General features: G+C 37.3%; 1 protein-coding gene across 1 annotated transcript in view; it reads left to right on the forward strand.

Annotated features, from left to right (window-relative positions):
• The window catches only part of tsu (40S ribosomal protein S12 homolog tsunagi), a 93757-nt gene that overhangs the window by 22130 nt on the left and 45428 nt on the right, over window positions 1-26199 (forward strand). The window contains exons 2-3 of the mRNA XM_090377210.1: window positions 1441-1500; window positions 15578-15655. Coding sequence (XP_090233336.1) covers window positions 1441-1500; window positions 15578-15655 — 138 coding nt within the window. The remainder of the gene's footprint in view (window positions 1-1440; window positions 1501-15577; window positions 15656-26199) is intronic.

Raw genomic sequence — 26199 nt, forward strand, 5'->3', positions numbered from 1 at the left:
TTTTTCTATCCGGAAGGGGACACAGGAATGTCTCCCCTCCCGAGGTGCCAATATACCTTGGGCCGGCCCTGTAGGTAGGTATTGCTAATGCAAAGCCAACTCAATGTATGTACACATATGTCTGTGGCATCCAAATGGTATTGGTGGGCCCATTTGTGCATCATGAAAACACCCCCATACCATTACATCCACCAGCCTACAGGATTGAACCATAGACTCATGCTGTTTCACCATATCTGGTCTTCTCAGCATGAAATAGCAAGAACCATGATTCATCAGATCAACCAACAATTTTCCAATCCACTGTACAATGATGGTGTTTTCGAGCACCCTGTAACTGTACCTTCTTATTTGCTGACAGGAGTGGAGCCTAGTTTGGTTGTTGGTTATGATGCTCCATCTGTGGCATGGTGAGTTAGTCATTCTGAAATGCCTTTTTGGTTTCCAGTTTTGTACTGGGTTTTTATTTGATTGACTGTTGCCTTTGTCTTACCCTGTACAAGTCTTGTCAACCTCTGTTGGCATCTTTCATCGACAAGTTTCCTGACACTGGATCATCGTTGCCCGGGTGTTATTTGGTTATTCAGCCATTTTCATTACACTTGACATCAGTAATTTGTGAAAATCCCAGCAGGACTGCAGTTTCTGAGATACTCATCAGAATGTGTGGCATCAATTACCATGCCAAGTTGAGTCATTTAATTTTTAAGCTCGCACATCATTGCACCGAATTACACATGTGGAGCTCGTGTATCGGATACTTCCATATTGGAAATGGCATCTCTTGTTGGTTGCTCACTATGATTAAGGTGTACAAAGAATGCTGTCGAACAGGTGAAACCACCTCCTACTGACAGAACTGTAAAGCATTAATGCAAGGTGGATGTTTGTGGTGAGCAAAGGGTGCAGTATATTGTATGGGCTGTGTTGGCAGTTCACTGTGCAATAATTGACATCACAATACAGTATGTGCAATACAAGAACAATGTGTCACGCACCTAGACATATTGGTGTTTACAGCAGATGACTCAAGAGTATCAAGAATATTCTGCATAAATCCAAGGACTGAGTTAGAGATGAAGGAAAACCTGCTGAAGGAAAACATTTTTCAACATTTTGCTCTTGTGTTATTCCTGTTATCCTCTCTTATGTTTCTGAGTTTGTTACTGCATTTCATGTTGATTATGGATTTTTATTATGGTATTGAAAATAGTTTAACTTATATATGCCTATTAGGTTGCCCTCAGTTCTAATATATTGATGCACATCTTGTTTATATACTTATTCTTTGATATGTAATCAAGGTGTAACAGTTTTCTTAATTTATGCCCAAAGCAAATGTTAAGTTAGTTGGCAACTACAAATTAACATTGATAATTCTTTATCTTTTTCAAATTGTGAATTTTCTAGTTATGAATTTTATTTTTTTACTCCTAACAGAAAGTGTTCAAAAGTTGAAAGAGAAGGTGAAGAGGAGAAAAGGAAGAGGATTTGGCTCTGGTAATTATTACTTTTTATAATAAATGATAGTAGTAACATAATTTGTGTACAAATTATGCAGACTTGGTTGAATTTTTTTTTCCTTCAAATTATAGTATTGGTTGGTTAAATAAAACCTTTTGTTTCAATATTATGATAGTATTTGATGTTAGGTATTTTGAAAAATTTTCTCTGTGGTTGAAATACCCAAATGAATGTGTTCATGTGAATACCTACACACAATGTCCATAAATTGTGTTTACAATTTTGAAATTATAATTGAAACTGCAGGTAGATACACTGATGTACATTTCAGTTTTATTATAGTTTGTAGGCAATTGCATTTCAAATGTAAGTGTGGAATTGAAAGCTTCTTTGAATATTATATGTTCATAAAGGTTTTGGGCAGCTCAAATCTTTTTTTTTTTTTTTTTTCACCTGTGGAGCCTATTTTTTTTTTTTTTTTTTTTTTTTAATAAGGAATAACAACATAGGAAAATTGTTCCTATGTTGTTATCCCCTTCTGTTTACAGATAATATAAAAACCTGATATGAAAGAACCGACTTTTGGAATAATCTTGGAAATTGGATATAATTATCCCAACCAATCAGCTCAGTATTGAGTACACTAACTAATTGAATGAATTATTTTTTCGAAGGGATATTCTATATTTTAATTAATTCAAGCAGTTATTTATTTATGTGACTTTAAGCTTTTGCTATTTATTGAATTCAGTAATAAACCTTTAATGAAAGTAAAAACATATCACATTATGTGATATTACTATCCATGTAATTATGCCACATTATGTAGCAATTGAGTAATTCAGAATTGAAGGTACATATTTCACAAGGGTGGTCTACTGAAAAATAAATTAAAAATGTCTAAGGGCATCTTAGAATTTAAAGCAACATCGTCAAGTTACACAACTTGAACTTTTGTCACTTCACTTGTGTTATGGCATACAGTAAATGCAGTAATTGATAAATGAAGCATAAAGACAAGCAATAAATAAAATGAATGTTGTTCAGAATATCAATTTCAGTGGCATCTAATCATTTTGACTAGGGAGCTAAGACATAAAATACTGTAGACAACTTGGATTTTCACAGGCAGTGGAGTGCAAGAATAGTTAATTACCACTAGTTATGAATTTTTCAAACCAGGATTTAATTTCTGCTGATCAGCATTTATATTTTCAGTATAATTTTTTTTATTACTTTTAATAATTAAATACAAAAATCTAACACTATTATTATCCAACACTAATAACATTTTTATTATATGATTGTAATATTAGTTGTAAATATTGAGGTAGATATCAACTTGACCTCATCCTGCCTTCCATTCCATGTACATGGACCTCCACCCAGAAACTGTCTTCCAGTCAGATCATGATCATCTCCTCATTCTTGTTTCACCACCAAACTCTGGCACCTCTTAATAACTAACCCCATAACTATAACTAACTAACCTATCACCATAACTAACCCCAAATTTCTGCATGTTTTCCAATGTTTAGCAGCCTCTGTGATCCTTTGGTCTATATTAGAGCATTGTGAAGTGGAGCTTTCCATAGGCTTAATTACCAACTGGCTAAACTCCATGGTATCTTATACTGCTACAGAAAAGAATACCATCTCTGCTTGGTCCAAAGCATGGCGGACACCAAATCATGGAGAGTTTTTCCAATGAAAAGTAGTGCCCCCACAAGATATAGAACCTGTCCCATGATGCAAATAACAGAATTGCTTACTCAAAGACATGTATTACTTTCAATTGCTTGAAGTCTTGAGCCATCAAAAACTACGGACTGGAAATGTGCAAATGTATCCCCACTTCACAAAGGGGGATCAAAGGGTGACACGAGTAATAACAGACCAGTTAGTTTAACTTCTGTTCCGGGTAAAATAATGGAGTCACTGGTTAAAGATGCATTGCAGGATCATCTAGACAAGACTGCATCAATAATTCAGACACAGCACGTTTTGTTAAGGGAAAGTCTTGTCTGGCAAATTTGATTGGATACAATGATGTAGTTACAAAGAAACTGGATGCAAAAAATAATTTTGATATCATATACTTGGATTTCAGGAAAGCTTTTGACACTGTTGTGCATGGAAAACTACTGTACAAATTGGAGCAGAATGGTATTAAGGGTAAGTTGCTACAATGGATAAAAGGGTGGTTGAGTGGGAGAAGACAGAGTGGTAATCAATGGACGCTGCTTTTCGTGGGTTAATGTTATTAGTGGAGTCCCATGGGGTTCGGTGTTGGGTCCACTGTTTTGTATATTTATCAGTGATATTGGTGAAGGTATATCAGGCTTAGTGTTTAAGTTTGCAGATGATACAAAGGTTGGCAGTGTTGTTAATGACAGTAATGGTAGTGTGCTACTGCAACAGGATCTAGAAAATTTGGGCAGATGGGCTGAGAAGTGGCAACTGAAGTTTAGCATTGACAAAGGTAAAGTTCTGCATATGGGTAGAAGTGTAACCTTGGAGGAACATACCAACTGTGTGGTACTACACTTAGGGTGGTAGAAAATGAAAAAGACCTGGGAGTAATTGTGCAGTCAGATATGAAGTTTTCTGAGCAATGCAGATAGGCTGCCAGAGCAGTCTTGGGGTTTTGTCAATGATATACAGGAATTTTGCTAGCAGGGAAAAGGAGGTGATTATCCCTTTGTATAAGGCAATGGTCAGGCCACGCCTTGAGTACTGCATACAGGTCTGGAGGCCTCATTTTAGGAAGGATGTAAATTTGCTTGAGTGTGTACAGAGAAGGGCAACAAGATTGGCGAGGAGAACGAAGGGGTTCTCTTATCAAGAGAGGCTTAAGTTCCGCAAATTACAGCTGTTGGAGACTAGCACCTGCAAGATGATCTGATTGAGGTGTATACGGCCTTGAATGGGTTGAGCATGCTAAATATTGATGGGATTCTTTTGCTTGTTCAGGCTACGAACCTAAGGGAGCATAAATTCAAATTGAGGAAAGACAGCTGTAGAATAGATGTGTAGAAATTCGCATTTAACTAGCGTGTGGTTAATTGCTGGAACAAACTTCCATCTGTGGTTGTGGAAGTTGATAGCTTAAATAAATTCATGGAGGAACTGGACAAACTTTTAGAGAGAATGGTTGTGTGAATTTTTTTTTTTTGGCTGATGCTACATAAGCTCATATGCTTGTTTTCTTACATCACATGCCTCTGTTACTATTACACTAACAGAACTCTGGGTATTGGGAAGACCTCATACCCTGAATTCTCCTCAGCATTTGGACTTGGATTATACTGGCACTACATTGCCAGAGTCCCTGCTTCTCTGCAAGAAGACCAGGTTGATCATCCATACTACCTAGTGCACTTCAGCATGAGCTACTAGCAACAGTTTGTTACAAAAAAAGAAAAAAAAAAAAAAACCCTGATATCTACTGTTAATGTGAAACTAATTACAGCAACAGTGGGGGAAGATGGTGTACTCTGGCTTAGGAATTTTATGATGAACTAATGTATCGTTGATCCTCTTACCGTTTACAATGTGGTACTAACCAAGCATTTCTTTCCACTGCTCTGGAAAATCTCTATCATAAGATAACCCCTGCTTCAAGTTAATGTTCCAACAATGGTGAGGCACTCCAGGCCCATCTCAAACTCCTCCTATCACTTAGTAGTTCTAGAGAAGGCTCGTCTTCCCATCCTCACCAAACAGATTCTCCCAAGTACACCTCAGATCCATTACTCACTACCACATAGGTGTACCATTACCAGCCTCCTAGTAATGGTACATCTATGTGGTAGTGAGTCCATCAATATTATCCTCTTCACTTTTAAAGTAAAGCCAAACTTGCAGTATTCTATATTGATATAGAGGCTGGATTTGATTCTGTTTGGATTTTTCCACTTCTTCAGCAGCTTCAAACCACTACTAAATCAGAGGGGTAATTTTCCACTTCTCTTTTCACTGCTGCAGGACTAAGTGGTCAAGTGTTCACAAGAGGACATGTTTATACCAGATGGATTTCAGCTGACATTCCTCAAGGAGGGGGTTCTTTCTGGGTTTATTTTTGCTGCCCTCATCTCTACTTATCAAAGAAAGTCTTGATTTAATCTGTTATGTTGACGAGTTACTACAAATAGTAACTACTACAAATTGACATAAGCTCCAAGAGATGGCAGTTTACCTTAATTAATGTTTGGCCTCAGGATAAACCCACAGAAATTGGAATATATGCTGTTCTCCTTCAAGCAGATCCCCTTCAGCAGTCAACCCTAGATTCTCCAATCCCAAAAGTGTTTAAACATACAAATATAGGAGTTATCTTTGACCTATATAGAGTAGATAGAAGGAATGAAAAGTAGGGTAGATAGAAGGGGTGGTGGGGTAATCTTCTTATCAGAAGCAGCCTGAGTGCGACGATAGCTTTCCCGGATTCAGATGTTTCACATGCTAGTATAGAATCTGTATGGTGTGAGATAGTTGGAAACAAAGGTATAATGCGAGTAGGAGTAATCTACAGACCAGGTGATTGTGAAGATTATGATGAAACCTCTACATGCAAATGGAATTGTCAAGTAAGCATCAATGTCTTATTATGGGTGATTTCAATTTGCCTCTAATTGATTGGAGTAAATGGGAAGGAAACTCGACATGGGGAACAAAATTTTTAAATCAACTAGATGACTGTTATTTGTATCAACATGTCAGGGAAAGTACTAGAGAAAAGAATATCCTAGACCTCATCATCACCCATGAACCAGATGACATAACGGCTCACAGTAGAGGAACCAGTAGCAGGAAGTGATCATGGAGTTCTACGGTGGATGATGATGAGAGAGAGAGGTAGCAGTAGTAAAAGGCAAAGGAATGGGTTTTAATTTCAGAAAAGGAAATTATGATGCCTTAAGGTACTACATGGTCTCTATTAACTGGGTAGATATCGCACAGAGAATGAATACATTTGAACTGTGGTATGCTTTTAAAACATTAATCACAGATGCCTTAAATGCGTATTTACCATTAAAAAAATACTCCACGAGGAGGGTTCCAAGTTGAATGAATAGTGAAGTTGCCACATTACTTGAACAGAAAAAGGTGACATGGAAAGGTTACAGAGCAGTAAAAAGTACTGAAGCCTATAACAGTTACAAGATGATCTGTAATAGAGCCACAGAAAAGGTTCGACAGGCAAAGGCAGTTTATGAGAAATCACTAGCAAACAGAGCCAAGGGGGGGGGGGGGAATGCCGAGGCTTCTTGCTCAAATAGATGTGTGTCACCCAGTGACAACAATCAAGATAATGGTAGGGAAATTTTCTGCACTCTCTTTCTAGGATATGTTTTGCTGGAGGGCCCTGCAAGTAGTCTCATCTCCTTCACTTTGCTCTTTCCACAACTGCTTACATCTCTGTCTGATAGATTCCTGCCACATCAGATGCTCTCACAAGTTGAAACCCTTAATGCAGACCTAAACAAATATGTGACTGAGTGTGCCTATAGAAAGGCAGTGCTCAGTAGACTCCTTACTGAGTATGGTATTGCTTGCCCTCTAGGTCCACCTCTGTCCATGGAAGATTGACATTTGTGAATTTGATTATAAGCAATGATCTATATAATGTATAGTCTCTCCTCTATTTATGGTGCAAGTTATGATAATCCAGACATTTTCTGGAAATGATGGATGTTTACAGAAAAAAATTTAATGTTTTACACAGCTGTGATGCTGCCATACAACTACCTCAACTACCAGTGCAGTCAGTGGTATTAAAGGGAGTGTCTGCATGGATAAGCCCATGAAATGTCCCAAAATCATAAATTTTGAGTTAGATGCATTTTTTCTTAACCGTTAATTCTGTGTATCTGCATTCAAAACCCCGTCTATCTATCTATGTTAATCATGCTTACAGGGATCGAAAAAAAAAAAAAAAAAGGGGGAAATATCTTTTTTGCTTTGAAGTCTAGTAACAGACTGAAACAAAATACAAATTCCAAATGTATTAATTTTTATCAAGGAGAATTCTGGTAACTTATTTAATGCATATAACATGAAATATCTGATCGAATGGCAACACTGACACTCCTAGGTGATGGATGTTCAAGAAATAATGTGCTATAAAGAAATGGAATTTAGAGATTTGCACAAACTAAACTAAACATAAAATTAAAATATAGAATAAAAAGAAAAAATAGTTTAATAAATAAACAATTAAATAGAAAATAATAATATATGCATTATGTACATAAAATGGAATTATGTCTGATTTATGAATTAATCGACTTATGATGTGGTCATTGGAACGGAATTCAGTCTTAAGTTGAGGATCGACTGTATATACCTTAGTTCTTATGCTATATTTCTTTTTAATTTTATGTAATCATTGTTTTATAACCTCGATTAGTTTCATTAATTTATCATTTCACGTGCTGCCTTGCTATAGATTACTCTGTCATGTCTTTCACGCCTCTATGTGGTATAGTGTATAGTGTGTTTAGGGTCTAACGGCACCAGGGGTTTCCCCCATCTCTGCGTAATATACATTGTGGTGTTATACAGAACACTGTAGAGGCCAGAGGTTTAAAAGTGTGTGGATATTGTGGCGTGTAATGTTTTGTACCGTTGTTCATCTGGTCTTTTAGCCGTTGGGTCTCAAATGAGGCCCACTTTTGCCCACACTATACCTCGTGGAGGCAGGCCAGGTACACCAGTATTTTAGAAATTTACTATTTACTCTGGCAGGTCCTGCCACCTAATTTCCTGAGATTTCAGTGGCTAGGACCTAAAAAAAAAAAATGGAGGCGGGGGAGAAACGCTAGAAATTGGGTCAGGCCGAGATATAAGTTATACGGGTTAGAGTTCCTTTTTTTTTTTTTTTTTTTTTTTAAAATTTTAGTGTGGGGCTTGTGTAGTTTTGGCAAGGGTCAAACACTAGTCGCGAGATAGCTAGAGAGGGAAGGTAGACTGAAGACTGGGGGGTGAAAGACAGAAATATGGGGTCAATAGTGAAGATAACCCCAAAAGTCGGCGGGGCAGGCCCATGCCTCACCAGGTGAAGATAGAGGATGGCAGGGGGGGCTACAGAGTAACCATTCCCTGCCAAGGGAAGGGAAAGAAAGTGAACCAAGTGAGGGTACCCAGTTCAGATCGCCTAATGATGTTTCGGCAGCAAACTGCACAATGTCTTTGTCAGGTCTTCGTATGCCATTCCTGGGACATGTTGTCCCGTCCGTGTGAGTGGTCAAGTCCAGATAATGACTCCAGTTTAAGCCAGTGGTCAGATCCAGGTTAAGTTAATGATTAGTTTTTCAGATTGTAGCTGTTAGGTTTTTGTTTGGTTGACACATCTAAGGATCTTTATTATGGATGACGAGTGGTTAATTTGTGGGAAAATTCCAGCTAAGGTTGTGGGTATGTTCTTCTAGTAAAAAGATCCTGCGCAAACTGCGTTAAGGCTTTATAGTTGTCCTCGCTCTCCAGGAGATATTGTTCTTGGTTTATTGGCGAGAAACGTATTCTAGTTATTAAGAGGCAGCGGAGGTCTTCGTATAGTTGGCAGTGGTGCATGAGGTGCTCCCACGTCTCTGGCTGTCCACAGTGGCAGAGAGGGGTGTCACTCAATCCGAAACTGGAGAGTTTTGCTCTTATTGCGCCGTGTCCCGTGAGCAGGTAAGATGTCAGCAGTCCCGGTGAAAACCAGTTTGGACTTTTGGGAAACACTAGTTGATTATCCGGTATGAATCTTCGGGTGACTTCCCCTTTTGTCGAAGTCGTCCAGCGGGTTTGCCAGGCCTGCTGTAGGTGGGTGAGAAGGCGTTTTTTCTCGAGTTTAAGATCGTTTGCCGGATCAGTTGTGTAGTCTAGGCAGGTGATTGATTTTCCTTTGGATAGTTGATAAAGCAACCCACAGCGGACGATCTCCAGGTCCAGGGGGAGAGCGCCCAAGAGAACCTGGAGGGCGTGGGTGCTTACAGTACAGCAGGCTCTCGAGATTGTCAGTAGGACTGAACGTTGAATTGTCTCTAGCTTCCTTTTATTTACTGCTGTTACCGCCTTGTGGAACCAGATTCCTGATGCGTATGTTATTGCTGGTAAGAAGACTGCCTTATAGAAGAGGGCTAGGGTCCTCTTCTTAAGCCCCCAGTCGCGACGAGTGACTCTAGCTATTAGTGCGGAATATTTTTTGATTTTGCTTCGGAGGTAAGTAAGATGGGGTGTGAATGACAGATTTTTATCCAGCAGAATACCAAGATATTTAAGTTCGGTGGAAAGCTTAATTGTTGTTTCCTGAATCTTTATCTGGGGAGGCCTTCTGATATTGAGAGAACCTTTAAGTAGGATGGAGCAGGTTTTTGTTGGGGATATCTTTAAATGATTTTGGGTGGCCCAGTCTTGTAGGATATTTATAGCATGGTTTGCAGAGATCTCTAGAGTTCTTGAGTCTGCCGCCAGCATCAGGATCAGGTCATCCGCATAGGCCTGTGATCTCACATTACCAAGGTCGAGGTTTAGAAAGCTGTCGAGCACCACGTTCCAGAGAAGTGGACCAAGTACTGAGCCTTGTGGGCATCCTCTATAGATTGGTCGTGTGACTGAACAGTACGGAGCACTGACGGTTACTGTTCTGTTTGCAAGATAGGTTTTTATACAATTGTACAAATGTGGTAGTGAACAGTATACATCATATCTTTATATGATGTATACTGTTCAGTATTACAGCCACTCCCCAACTTACGTAAGGGTTGCGTTCCGCGGAAGTCTACATAAGTCGGAATTTCCCTAAATGCTTATGTAGCACTCAAACTATGCATGCTGAATTTGATTGAAGCAAAAAAGAAACGTTCAACAAATATGTAAATAGAATTATTTATTCAATTTTTTTATCTCATGCGCAGAAAAATGATAAGAGTGTACAAAATTACAAAAATTTAAAAATTATAAAATTACAAAAAGAGAGGAGACAGCCATAACGTCAGCAAGTTTTACCTTTTAAGCATTGTTGCCAGAATTAACTTTTCAGCTGATAAGCACGCCTCTGCAGAAGTTGAGGGCCTTGGAAATTTAGAAGGGATTTTTTCCAACGTATCACAAATTTCTCTGCAGCTGCAGAATCAGCACTGCCGACTTCACCGTATACTATAATGTTTTGGAACCCAGCGCAATGCTTGAACCTGTTAAACCACCCACGAACTTGGCTGGATACTTATCCTTAATATCTTCATAAATACATCTTGCTTTTGCTTGAATGGCTATTGGACTCAGGGGCACTTGCTTCTGCATCTGATTTTCCATCTATATTATTAATAGCTTTTCCATCTTTGATATAGCACCTGAACACTGTTTTGTGATCACTGTTGATCTTAAATGCGTTGATCCTTTAAGATGTTCTTTTATACATGCACTGTCCTTTAAAATAGTATTCACTGTTGAAGCAGTGCAATATATGACAAACTTTTTTACTGCTTCTTACTTCTTAATTAATCATCTTCATTTGTAAATTATTTTGTTTCATTTCCTAGCACTGCCACAACTTGCACTTTCCATTGGTTGGTCCCTTTCTCTTCACCATTGTAATAAGTAAATAGGAATGAAGAGAAGATTCTGAAAATTTATGTTTTTTATATGATTGAAGATTTCAATGAAGAGGAACACATTTTACCATAACGTAAAAACCCACAGAATTCCAATTATCGGTATTATTGCAAATGTAATAAGATCAAGTTTGCTACCCATTTATAATAGATTGTGCTAACAGAAAAGCCCAATAAACTGGAAAGTGCAAATTGTTTTTATTATTTTATGGTAGTGACCTCCAGAAATGTACTTTAGAAAAATATCATAAAGGTGTTCAAAATTGATTCTTATAACAGAACATATGATAACAATGAAAGTGTAGTACAATTTCCATTATAAAAATGACCTTTTAGAGAGATAAATTGCTTAGTTACATAGAGAAAATTTCAACTTTCAAAGCCTTGGAACAAATTACCAAAAAAAACAACGTGTTATTGGGTTCACATTACGATATTTTCACGATACCTCCATTTATTCCTATGGGATGCAAAATACGTTTCCACATTTTTTTAAAGTTTGCACCGGCCGGCAAAAGCTTACGTAGAGTTAAATTTCCTTAAGTAGAGTATTACATAAGCTGGGGAGCATGTATTTATATATTAACTTGCTTTTTACCTGACATAGTATGCCTATATTTAATGTGTGCCATTGCCATCGAGGTTGTCATTTCTTTTTTTGTTAACACCTAGATTTGTGGCTGTGAAGGGCCATATTGCAATGTATACAAAGAAACTGTTGTTCCTCACCCATAACACTATAAGAAATAGAAAAATGGAATACTAAAACCAGATGTTTTTAAAGTTAATATGAAAGTATATTTTGTAAAATACTGGTTTTAAACTTGGGCGAGGGGGTAGTATGCATTATGGTGGATTTCCATAATACTTAGGCAGTTCTAATATCTAGACCTGCAAGTATTATGTTCCCTGGATCAACCTTAACTTATAAAGAGTGTATGTGAAAATAAAGTCACTGTTTAAAATTGTGCACTTTTTAGTGCCATCCATTATTTTAACAGTAATAGATACAGTTCTCAGAGTTACAACAGTGAGAGGCATCTCTCCTGAATCAGAAGGTGTTACACAAGCTGGAGTGTTTTGCATTATACACCATTTGGTGTATTTTTTGTTTGGGAGGAAAAAAAGTAAAAAGCAATTTCAAATAGAGGATATTATTCATTCAACATTATTTTGTAATCGTTATTTAATTTATTTATTTAAAACATTTTTTTAATAAAATTTGTCTTGCTCTAAATATGAGTGGGTGCATTGGTGCACTTGTATATACTGGTGTTGAGAGAGATGTTTTATTTTCAGTGATACTTATTGAATTTTAACACAGTGCTATAGAACAAAAGCCTAAACAATAATTAGAAGGAATGCCAAAATTTACACAGTCATTATTTGAATAAAATTTAAGATGTCTTGGGTGTTGTACATAAGTGTTTTTATGTATGTTCTTGTTTATACTCCAGGACAACCACCAGGTCAGAGGAGTTTACAGTAAATCGCAAATACAATCGTGAATTGTATTTAGCAGTCGCATGGACTTGAACCACAGAGAGTGTTGCTATTGCACTCTTGCTCCTGACCGTTTGACTACATCAGGCTGTCAAAAAGTTTGAATTAGGTAGATTGAATATGGCTGCTATGCAAAAGGTTCTTTGTGGTCAGTCCACTTTCATTGTTAGTATTTGTTGAGTTGTGCTGTGACCTCTGCTGTCCAAAATTTTTTTTTGGGGGGGGGGTTGTCATGTTGGAAGAACATTGCATTACTGACATAAAGGAACATCCTCTAACAGTGTAGATTCTTGCAAATACTCAAGATATTATTCAGTACTTAAATTCTCAGTCATTTCATTCAGTTTAATCAGTTAGTCTTCCATAATGCTAGCTTGCATGTTAATACTGAACTGCATATGGAATCTGGCTTGCCTGTCAATGTGCGGATTCTTTGAAAGTTAAAAATTGAAGGGAAAGTCTGAATGATAAACAGCATTGTGCAAGATACACTGACAAAACTTCATCCGTTGAATTGCTTGAATTCATATCTAGTATCAGCCATATAGTGCAAGGTAGCGCTTGACTTTTGCTGAAAATAGATAAAATAAATTGTGTACTCATGTATACAGCTGACCTTTGAATTTCCCCAGACTGTCAGCTTCAAACTACCCATGGAAGTAACTTATTTCAGTAATTAACAATTTGCTGGCTGAAAGAAAACTTTCTACAACTCAATTTAAATCTCTTCCCTTTAATTTGAATTTACAGCCCCTAATTCTAGAATCATTTATAACAGTGAAAATTTTGTTCTTATTAAATTTACTATCCCCTCTCAGAGCCTTGTATATCTCAATTAGATCTCCTCTAAAGTGCCTAGTTACTGTAGCCCACATATTTGAAGTCTTTCCTCATGAATGTCCCTTTGCCAATCTCACCAGGCACATTACTCATCTTTGGATCCTTTCACGAAGCTCAGTCTTTCTTTAGGTGCTGTCTCCATTCTTGAACACACTAATCCAATTGTGGTCTTACAGTTGCCTTTTACAATAGGATTATGACATCCCTAGCTCTATGAAAGACTACCTTAATTTAGCCTTGTTTGGTTTTTGTAAACTTGTTTTTAAAGCAGGATTTATCCTAAATTGTGATTTGCATGTTCAAATTTTGTGCATGTGAGAAATGTCCACTAAAAGGTATTCGTTAATCTTTCAAGGTTGTCTTGTGTAATTTATTTGAACCGAGAGTAATGTCATTTGTTCTTAGCAAGTTGAAACTTAGTGTTTCACAACTGTTATATGTCAGGACCCTTTTCTGGTCCCTGTAGAATAATTGCTGTGATAAATTCATTTTTAGATCTTAATTTTAAAGGCACAGTCATTTTCAAAGAATCTTTTGTTTGAAACTGTTCCATGTAAATGGCTGTTACTCTCTTCTTGTTTTTTAAAATAATTGCTTTTCTGTTGAAGTGGACAACAGATTGTTATTTTTATGTTCTAAGTGGTTCAGAAATGAAGGTTGGTAAGTTAGAGGACACCTAACAGGAACATCCTCTGATATCTTGGTATTTCTTGCTCATTTTATTAATATATAAAGATCACGCAACCTTACAAGTTAAACATGATTTTACCTTCGCAAAACTGCACTGTGTATCTTTCAGAATTCCTTTTCTATCTAAATGTCCCTGTATTGAACCTTTATCATTGTTTCCATGGTCTTCCCTCCAATGAAGTTAGACCAAATGGTCTGAAGTTACCCACCTCAATCTTAGAACTGTCTTAATGTATTGATGATATATTTGTGTTTCTATCCAAAGGAATCTCTCCCAAAAATGTCCTAATAATTAACTAATGGTTCAGTGCTGCCTCCTTCAAAATTACCTGGTATATGCCATATACTCCAGGAGCTTTGCCTTTAGGCTCAAAATTTTTTTGATAGTCTTCTGTAATATCAGTATTACTAATTTCATACTGTTAATTCTGTTGCCTCGTTGTAAAGGGTCTTTCATCTGCAAATATTGATTCAAAGTACTTGTTCATATCACAGCCGAGTTATCTAAGACTTGACTGCACCCATTATTGGAGGGCCTGATCTCATTCATTCTTTTCTTTGTATTAACATACATGGAAAACTCCTTATCCTCATGTTTTTCTCTTTTAGCCAGTCAGTTCTCATACTCCTAACTTTTTTGTGGTATTTTTATAAATAGAAATTTTATGCTTTCACTGTGCACTAAATGAGAGATTGATTGTCTTGTTATTGTAGTCCAATGAGTGTTGAATGAAGGGTTGATGGACACGGTGTTCAATGTGGCTGGTTAACCAGCCACATTGAATGTTGTGTCCATCAACCCTTCATCCCTAACCATGGTCAACCCTCCTTGTTCAGGAACTCCACTGTTTGAAATTTTGGCAGCTAGTGATAGACCTACATCATTTGAGTTGTCATTGCAGTGTAAATAAGTGATGTTCAGCTGCTGCAACCATAGCATTTCCTTGAAATGTGCTATACACAACTGCATATCATGGCATTCAGATTGTATGAATTGTGATCCATCTTTTCTGTAATAGCTTGGTTTGATGTGTCAGTATTTGAACTTGATATTTATTTGTAATGTGATTTGTACATTAATCATTATTATCACTCAATAATGTTGACAGTCTTTCTGCTTTGTTATAAATATATGGCTTAAACAAAGTATTCTAAAAACTTGGATGCCTAAAAAAAAAAAATAAAAAAAAAATAGAAATTAGGCAATGGTTTTATTATTTTTGTAACATTGGGGAAAACTATCAGATTATCTTTGTGATCCTAGACTTGATAATGGTGTGTTTTAAATTCAGAAATTCTTCAACTTTTTTTTGTTTATATTTTCATGGGGGAACACCTATGTGTAATGCTGACCTGTAGTTTTTAATCACTTTGAATAGCTGAAACTGAAAATAAAATTTCTCAATAATGTGGATTCAAACGCTTTGAGAATACGTGAATATAAACATAATATTAAAATATAAATTTAAATATTATTTCAGATGGAACAGCAAGAGAAGATATTCATGAATATGAAGCTATGGAAACAGATGGGAATGATGAACCAGGACCTCAGAGATGTATGTTGGAAATTCACTACTCTGTGCTAGTCTATATTGTGAGATATGTATATATAGTCTTTATATATTGTATTGCATCAATGTTAAAACAGTTAAATTTTTGAAATTTCATTTTTTTAGGTATAAATTTATTATGTATATTATATTATATATAGACACACAAGGTGAGGTTAAAAAGGTTCTGGCCTCTCATAGAAGGAATGCTGGAAGGTTGTGAAAACCCATTTATTTTTTGACTATGTTGAAAAATAAATGTAGCATTCAAACCACCCATTCCAAACAAACAGAAACAAAAAATAAATGGAAATTTTTCAAAGTAGATTGGGCAAAATTTACCAATCATGTATCTTTTGATGATGACATCATTGAGTCTTTTGCTATTGACAGTCACCAATCAAATTACAATGCAGATACTAACAGCTGCAACAGCCACCATCCCAGTCTCAAATAAGAAACCATCGGCATAGCAAGCACAGGTGAAATGGTGATTGTAACAAAGCAAAAAGAGGAAAACATGGAGCATGGAACACCTTCTGCAAATAACCCACCACTGCCAACCGTATTAACTTCAAGAGACGAGCTAAAGCTTGTTACATCCAGCGAAGGCCAAAAAAGATTCATGGATAAAATTTGCCTCCTCAATCAAGAAAGATACTGATACCTGGGAAAAAATAAAGAAGCTAAGTGAGGAAATATCATATATCACCTTCTATTATTATTAACTGGAATGGGAAAGAGATCTCCTCTCTGGGGAGATTGTTAATGCTTTAGGAATGTCTGAATTTTCCTCCTCAAGTTCATATCAACCATCTTTTCAAAAAATTAAAGCCGAAACTGAGAAAAGGAAACTGAATTTCAAAGCTACATATTCTTTACCCTATAACCAACCACTCACAATATCTGAACTGAAAGAATCTATAGATACCTCAAGAAACAGTGCTCCTGGCCCTGACGGAATTTACTATATAATGTTTCAACATTTCAATTAGAAATCACTATCATCATTGCTAAATTTTTACAGTCGGATATTCTCAGATATTCTCCACTTCCTGGCAACATTCTTGTGTAATAGCTATACTGAAACTTGGAAAAGATCGTTTGATTCCTCACAATTATAGACCAATTTCTCTAACCAGCTGCTTGAGTAAGACTGGAAAAAAATGGTTCACCATGACTTACTTGGTATCTTGAATCCCGAAACATAATCAGTGACATTGTTTGGTTTTCGAAAGAATAGATCTTTCCTAAACCTTGTGACAAAAGCTGAATCAAACGTAGGAAATGCATTCATCAGAAATCAACATCTCGTCATGATATGGCTTGATATAGAGAAGGCTTTTGATACCACATGGTGATACGGCATCCTAAGAGATCATTCTATTCATACGAGAGGCCATTTACCATATTTTATTGAAAGCTTCCTTCGACACACATCTTTCCAAGTTAAGCACTGGCAGGTTTTATTTCAAACATACATACAAGAAGAAGGAGTCCCACAAGGCTCTGTTCTTAGTGCCACTCTTTTCAATACAAATAAACTATATCACAAACTGCATTACAAACACCATTGACTCATATATCTATGCAGATGATCTTACCATAACCTGCCATTCCCGGAATATGAACTATATCGAGAGGCATCTACAAATATTCATAAATAACATTGAATTATGGATGGCACAAAATGGATATAAACTGTCAAGCCACAAATCTACAGTCATAAATTTCTGCACAAAGCACAGAATGCATCCTAAACCTGAGTTGCACTTGGCCAATCGCCTTCTACCAATCGTGAATGGTGTTTGCCTCCTAAGGCTAATTTTTGATAAGAAGTTAAACTTCTAGGAGCATATCAAATATCTAAGAACCACTTGCACAAAGAAAATGAATAATGCCAGGTCATCTCCAGTACATCTTGGGGTGCAAATTGTTATACCCTGCTCCACTTATATAAGTCCCTAATTAGATCTTGGCTAGACGACGGAGCACCTGTTTATGACTCAGCTAGGGAGAGCACCTTAGCCCATCTTTCCCCCATCCAACACTCTTCTATGGGATAGCCCTAGTTGCATACACAACATCACCAGTTCAAAGTCTTTGTTGTGGCTCGTGAAACTCCACTTAGCATCAGAAGAAAGATGTTGCTGATGAACTACTCAGCTAAAATTAAAAGCCTGCATACTCATCCTGTTTGGTCACTGTTGCATGATCCTCAGTGGAAAATCCACTATGCAAAAAAACCCAGAACAATTCGGCCTACTGGTATCAGACTGCAGAATCTAACAGAAAGCTGGAACATTCAACTTGATAATATCTTCCGAGAATCAAAAGATCCAGATCCCCCGTGGACTTCACACTTACTTCTGCTGAATACTTTGAGCAATGTAAAGGTTCTATAGGAAATATTAACATACAACAACTACATTTTGCTTACACACAAAAATACCCTCACTTTACCAAGATTTATACTGATGGTTCAAAGTCTAACAATCAAATGGGTGCAGCTGCTGTCTTCCCTAATACAACTGTTTCAATTTCACTTCCAGCCGAATGCAGCAGTTATACTACTGAGCTCCATGCCATTAAGCTTGCTCTGAAAAACATCTCGCTGCTGTCAGTAAATAAAAGCATAATATATACTGATTCACAGTGCTCTTAGCTTTGAAAAGCACTTCCTCACCTAACAATTCTTTATTAAAGCTCATAAGACAAGCTGATGCATCTTCATGAGCATCAGCAAACTGTTATCTTCTCTTGGATCCCTGACCACGGTGGTATTCCAGGAAATGAATGTAGCCGACCGGGCTAGCCGAGTGGGTAAAGTACCTGCCCGGCAACCCAAAGGTCGCGGGTTCGATTCCCGCCTCGGGCTTGGATCAAAGTACTGCAAAAACCTTGGGAGGTGCAATATGGCCACAGAAGCCGATGCGCCAACAACTACCAAATCAAAAAAAAAAAAAAAAAAAAGAAATGAATGTGCAGATGATGCTGCAAAACATCCTTCCTACATAGCCTCAACAAATGATCTAGTCCCATATCCTGATTATAGACAATATATGGAGAAAATCTATGGAACAACGGACACTTCTATGGAAAATACAAACAAATAACAAGCTATTTCAAATAAAACCTGAACCACAACCATGGAATTCTAGCCTTTGTAAAAATAGAAAATAAGTGATCTTAGCCAGAACCCGAATAGATCACACTCACCTCACACATTTCTATCTGCTTACAGGAAATGATCCTCCACAGTGTGCACACTGCTCGCAACCACTTACAGTAAAACCTATACTCCTTGAATGTAGCTTGTTCGTCAATGCCCGATAAATGTCTTTTAGTTTCATTTCAGATATACAACCTCTGTCTCTCAATAGCATCATAGGTAAAGAAGCAAATCTCTCTGAATTCTTTCTCTACTTAAAACAAATTCAAATGTATGACCTTTTCTAACTGCTGCACAAGCAGTTCTTATATGTAAAGTCAATTGGCAGGTACAATATGGCCTAAGTAGCCCTTGTGCCAGAAAATACCACAACAACAACAGCACTGCTCTTGCCTTCACGTAGCAGGCTGGTAACCTGAGGGATAGCTTATTCCCTAGGGCTAAAAGCATTCATGGACTCTAACAACTTTCCACTTTTAGTGCCTTCAAGCTTAAGACCAATTACATCTGAAATAATTATTTTAACTAACCTAAAAGGCTTCAAAGAGAAGCACCATGACATACCAGCTTTTTTTTTTTTGGTGATGCACTCACCCAGCCTGTGGGCAAGTTTTCACCATATTTGATCCAAAAATATTTGGAATCTGTTGTGCTAGATCACAAAAAATCGTGAAGCAGATACAATCTGGCGACCTGATTGAAAAAACCATCTCAATATTTTGAATGGCTATTACAGACAGCAGCATTTAGTGGATATCTGTTACTCCCCGCAATACTTTAAATTCATTGAAAGGCATTATCATGTAGTGGGACATATACTTAGTGTATGAAGAGGAATTAGTTCAGGAACCTAGCAATCGAAAGGTAATCAGTGTCAAATGAATAATGATGAATAATGAATAAATGTGGCCATTCCCAGCAGACATGTAGAGGTGATGCCATTTATCCTATTTCTCGTTCCAGGCAGCTTGTTCAGCCTGAATTCCAGTTTGCTCCAGCTGCAAAGGAAATCACCCTGTCTTTTCTAAATCATGTGAAATATGGAAAACTGGAAAGAAAATTAAAAAATATGAAATAGAACAGAAGATCACATATCCTGAGACATGCAGACAAGTTATGTTGACTGACCATGCCTAGTCAATCCTATGCATCTTGCATCCAAAGCTATTTTTCAACTGTAGCTCAAATAGATGTGTCAGTACCGCCCAACACATCTCTAGCTAACTGGGTTAAAGCTACTCGATCAACCTCTGGGAAAGACACTCCTAAAACTAAAACCAGTGAAGCCACTAACACTCCGATTATTATCCCAACTGCTACTCCAAAAGTCTCAAATGACACTGAAAACTGTTAAAGACTGTAATAAAACCAAATCACCCGCCAACAGTATGGAAGTGGATGGACATTCAGATAATGATGAATCCATACTAGAACTTCATACAAATGACACTGTATACTGAATGCCCTCATCTTCCCCAAAAAATACCCGCATACAAAAAACATTCAGATGAATCTTCGACAGTTAAATCTAAATAATGCACAACATTGTAAAGTGAACTGCAGAAGATTAAGCATTTCATTCTAGTGACTTAAGGGATATACTCATTTAGTTCTATCCCATAGGGGTATTCCTACAGGAAACATTCTTGTCACTGCAAGTTTTGCCAAAATTTCCAAATTATATCATGTACAGACAAGATAGTAGCTCATAATCACCTGCCCTTGCAGGAGTAGCTATTCTTGTTAATCTTAACATACTGCCCAGGCCCATCCAATTACAAACTACCCTAGAAGCTGTGGTGGCAGTAATAGTACCATGAATCGCACTAGGGGAGTGCACTTGCACCCTGTTATGGAATTACTGTTTTGCAGTGCGATGAGCACTGGTGATCATTATGTGTACGTAATTCTGCTCTACCGACACCAGACTCGTGATGCATGATCATGCTTGGCTGACTTTTGCTGTTGTAACCAACGTATATATACTGCAATACACCATTCACCAACTAAGCTGATGAAGAGGCACTTCGTCTCAAAAGCTGCTGTATATTTTATTAGTTTTTATCCATATTTTATTGTATTTTAGCACTTTTATCTTATTGTATTTTAATGCTTTTATTTTATTTTATATTTTATCTCTGTTTTAATATTTTATGTAGATATTATTTATTTATTTTAATAAATATATTTTAAGTCAGTTTGTCGGTCATTGCTAGAAGTTTTTTGATATGCAAGCCGAAGCTCAAGGCATGTTTTCCACTGTGTTGTGTTTTTTAAAAAAAAAAAAAATCACATTTGCACGAGCCAGAAATAATTTGCATTAGTTGGATTATTTATTCGTGATTCCTTTCATCACTATTAGCCTGGTTAATTAGCATTTTACTGCATTTTTTTAATGCCAACATTGTCATTGTCAGCAACATTCCTTTACAGAAAATTTAACCAGCCATAATCAAGTGAATTTTAATAAAAAGAACATAAAATTATGTAATTGTCTTTTTGACATACTTAGAAAATGTGACCAGCTGGTTGATTTTCAGAAGCTTTTTCAGTTCACGCATTTCTCTGGAAATTATGAAATAGAAATTAACCTTTGTTAGAACTTTTGGTCATGCATTCTTTAGTTGATATGATAGTTCGATAATGCCTATGCATTGAAGAAAATAATTACAGCACTGTGTGACCTTGTGATAATGCATGGTTCCATACCCTTATAATAGCTTCTATTAGTTCTCTTTTTGTTACAGGTTTCTTCATGGCCATTTGATGTTTGTTTTCATACCATCAGTTCTCAGACATTTAAATTTGGTAAGTTTGTCTGGTCATCCTACAATTTAATGTCTTAACCGTTTCTTTACACTTTTAACTCAGTGAGTAGACACCCTCTCTAAACTGTGACTACCATTTTATCGATCATTGTTACATCAACATTAATACAAGAACAATGTATTCTTTTGGTGAAATGCTTATTTGGCTAAAATGTTGGGCATTTTTTTCTATTGATATAAACTTCATTTTGGCATTATGGGAACAAATAATAACCCCGTCCCCACTTTTTGTTATGCAGTCATAACAAATTGGCTTTTTGTTCTGTGAAGTGATAGAATGTTATTCCTCCAATTTTTAGTTGAGATAAAGGATAAGTTTTATTTATACACTGGGATGGGGAAGGTATTAGTAATGGCCATATGGTGCAAGGAAGCCTAAGACTTATGCTGCACCAGCTTAAAAAAAGAAAGATAAAATAATAATAATAAACAATAAATAATAATTGAAAAGGAAATAGGCAACCCATACATTTCCCTCCTCCCGTAGGTAACTGACCTTTAAATTTCCCCAAACTGCCAACCTCTACCACCTGTGTTGGTAACTTATTTCAGTAATTTATAACTCACTGGCTAAAATAAAACTTCCTGCAATCCAGTCTAAAATCTCCCCCCCCCCCCCGTAACTTGAATTTATGGCCCCTGGTTCTAGAATCATTTATAACTGTGAAAATTTCACACATTCATTTTACTTATGCATCTCAGAGCCTTAAACACCTCAATCAGTTTCCTGTTAAGGTGCCTAGTTAGGCACCCTATTGCAACCCACATATTCACAGTCTTTCCTCATATGGATTCCCTTTTGCCAATCTCACTAGGTGAGTTACCCATCTTTGGACCCTTTCAAGAAGCTCGATGTCTTATTTTAGGTTTGGTCTCCATACTTGAACACAGTATTCCAAGTGTGGTCTAACAATAGCCTTATATAATGGGATTGTGACATCCTTATCTCTACTAGCAAATGTTCGATAAATCATTGATGGGATACCATGGGTCTTCCTTGCAACCTGTCTACAGTGCTTGGCAAATTTCATGTCTGACCGTATTGTAACTCCCAAGTCCCTTTCTTCCACTACTGACTTTAGTTCAACCCCACCAAGTGTATAAGTTATTTTGGGGTTGCTGCTCCCCACTTATAAGACCTTGCACTTTGTTGGATTAAAGCATAGCTGCCACTTTTCTGATCATCACTGAAGTCTCTCTCTAGGTCACTCTGAAGCTCTGTTTGGCACTAATCATTAACTCTACCAATCTTTATTGTTGTCAGCTTTATTTGTTTAGTGTTTGGGCACTTATTGTACTGCCGACCGGGCTAGCCGAGTGGGTAAAATACCTGCCCGGCAACCCAAAGGTCGCGGGTTCGATTCCCGCCTCGGGCTTGGATCAAAGTACTGCAAAAACCTTGGGAGGTGCAATATGGCCACAGAAGCCGATGCGCCAACAACTACCAAATCAAAAAAAAAAAAAAAAAAAACTTATTGTACTGCTATTTGATCCCATGTCACAATATCTATGGAGAATATATTTATGAGAAATTTATATTCTTTTCAGCTTATAGAAACAGATCAAAGAGATCTTTGTTATTTGCTAAATTCACATTTTATAAAATGAACAATGTAATTGGACTCTTCCAACTGCTGTTAGAATGTAATTGGCACTTGGAGCTCTGAATTTCCCCCAATGTGCAATCAGATGAAATGCATTGCTTTGGCCAGTCCTAGAACAATATATTGATTTTTGGGTGTATTGCCAGATAATGGAATTCTAGATTTTGGTGGTTTGATTGTATAGAAATGCATAAGTAAAACTTTAAGAGTTAGCTGTTATGGCTGTATGCCTGGATAAAAACTGCAGGTTTATATAGAGATTTGATCTGGTTATATAGACTGACAGTTTTTGGAAGTTCATGTGCTAGTTTATTGCAAGTAGGCACACCGTAAGGAAATTTGTTTTGGATGTTGCTATGACTGGTATTATTAATAGTAAAAAGTACATTGTTTTATGTAATAGCATATAGTATTTCTAAATTTGGAAAAAGGTCAACGAAAAACTTGAGTTGTCTGCTGGCGAGGCTAGTAGGGGCCAGACGTGTTCAAAGCCACTAAGTGGATTTTTCTTATTTATTAATTTGAAATTATTGTTTTTCTAAAACTTTTGATTTAAATTTAGTAGCATAGCATTATTTTGTGATTTTCTGATTAATTTGGTGTATTTATTCTTTACTCGGCCTTGCAATTGCATAAAAGTATCGGTAAGGGTATCCACGTGTTACAAGTCGCAACTCCGCTGAACGAGGATTCACCGTTCGTAACTTCCCGCCTTTGTCTTTGTCATATGATCGTTATATATCGAACCTAGATAGTGTTAGTATAGTATAGGTTATAATATTTTCAGTGATCGGTAAAATCTATTAAACTTGTTGAACTTCGTTGGCATTTAAATTGTACTTTTAACTAAATACATATACTGACTTAGATTACAAACGTAACATAATTAATTAATACATAACTGATACGGAAGTTATATAAAGGGAACTCGGAGATAATTAATACTTGACACTAAAAAATATATATCCCGTTATAACTGTGTTGGGAGATAAGTTAGGGTTATAAACTGAAATTGAAATTTTATTTAAATTAAAAGAAATCATGACTCACACCAGAGCAGCAAAACAAAAGGCTCAAGCTAATGGAAGTGCTGTGGCTCAGAGGAGAAATGAGGGGGGCAGTTGCCTTCTGAATCACAGCCTTCTAAAATGCACAGCTTGCATGTTTGTGGAGCATTCAGGTACGGGACATGATATTGCCATGGGGGATGTCTTTGCGTGTGCGCGATGCAAGGAGTGTATCAAAATCAGGCAAAAACTCAGCGTTCTTATGGGCCTATATGAGAGCTTGAAGGACAGGGTGGATGCCCTCGAAGGAACTAAATTGAGGGGCCCATCAAGCTCTCAGCTGCCCACATCAACGCCAGAGCTTGCACTTGGTCATCGCGCAACACAGCAGCAACCCCCAAGGCAGAATGCGCTGGTCCCAAAGGAACTAGTAGTTGTTGGTGACTCTATTGTCAGGGAAACGGGGAACATGCTTTGTAAAAAGGATAGGTGGAACAGGACCAGGGTATGTCTGCCAGGGGTAAAGGTTGATGACGTTGTAGAGCAGATATCATCTTTTAAGGGCACAAAAGGTGATATAGTTGTACACGTTGGCACTAATGATATCAAGAGTAGGAGACCGGCAGAATTGCTTAACAAGTACAGGTCACTGTTGAAAAAAATCCGTGAAATAGGGTTGAATTTGAAAGTGTCTGCAATTCTGCCCAGACACGATAGGAGGGAGTATATGATTGAGAGCCTTGTCGATCAATTCGGCCCTGGAAAGATTGTGCAAGGCTCAAGGGGTAGAATTTTTTTCAGCCTGGACTGTACTTGTTAACAGGAGAGATTGCTTCTGCAGAGATGGGATACACTTAAATAGAAAGGGTGCAAGAATATTTGCTGATGCTATCGAGGCAGTGTTAGGTGGGTCGGAAAACTGCTAGCTTGGGGGGAGACGAATAGATTAACAGTAGCCACTGGCAGAGGTGAAAGAGATTCTTGCACTGCTTCTATTGGAATGAGCAGAAGCCTGAAAAACAAGATGCAGGATATTTCAGAGACTGCTGGGAGTCATTGCGGTACAAGTAAACACATGGGTTGTGTTAGGGAAGCTAAGAATAGAAATAGGTGCATGTATACTTGCGTGTACACCAATGCTAGGAGTTTAGTAAATAAATTTGATGAATTTGAGGTATTGCTCAAAACATCAAAGGCAGATATTGTTGGGATATCAGAGACGTGGTGTCACACATATATAAGGAATGCAGAACTAGAATTTGGAGAGTACAACGTCTACAGAAAGGATAGACTGGGTAGGAAGGGAGGAGGGGTTATGCTATTAGTTAAGAAATACATAAAATCCAAGGAAGCGAAGCCAGTGGACATCGCTGGACAGTTCAGTGTCGAGTCAGTTTGGTGTGACATAAGCATTGGGAGATCAAAATTGGGAGTAGGAGACTGCTATAGGCCTAATGACTCTGATGAGTATAATAAGAAACTGTACAGGGAAATAGAGTGGGCCAGTAAATGAGAGAGTCTTATAATGGGAGATTTTAATTTTCCAGATACTGACTGGAATTTGGGGGCTGGTCACTCACACACTAGCAAGGCTTTTGTGGATTTATTGGATGATTGTTTTCTACATCAGCATGTTCGGGAGGCAACTAGAGGGAGGAATACTCTTGATTTGATTATCATCAGTGATTCATCATGCATTAAGAATCTGCAGATAAATGAACCACTAGGTGGCAGTGATCACAGTGTGCTGAAGTGGGATTTACTCAAAGAGGTAACTACCATTAGGGGTAAAGGGAAGGGATATTGCTTTCGTAAAGGCGACTACGATGGACTGAGACTGTATTTAAATTCTATACAGTGGGACCAACTGATGATGTTACCAACAGCAAATGCAAAATGGGAAACATTCAAAGAACTTATCTTGGAAGCTACTAGGCTT

Source organism: Mastigoproctus giganteus, chromosome 7 (genome assembly GCF_048544385.1).
Source record: "Mastigoproctus giganteus isolate SK-2022 chromosome 7, ASM4854438v1, whole genome shotgun sequence".
Lineage (NCBI taxonomy): Eukaryota > Metazoa > Arthropoda > Arachnida > Uropygi > Thelyphonidae > Mastigoproctus > Mastigoproctus giganteus.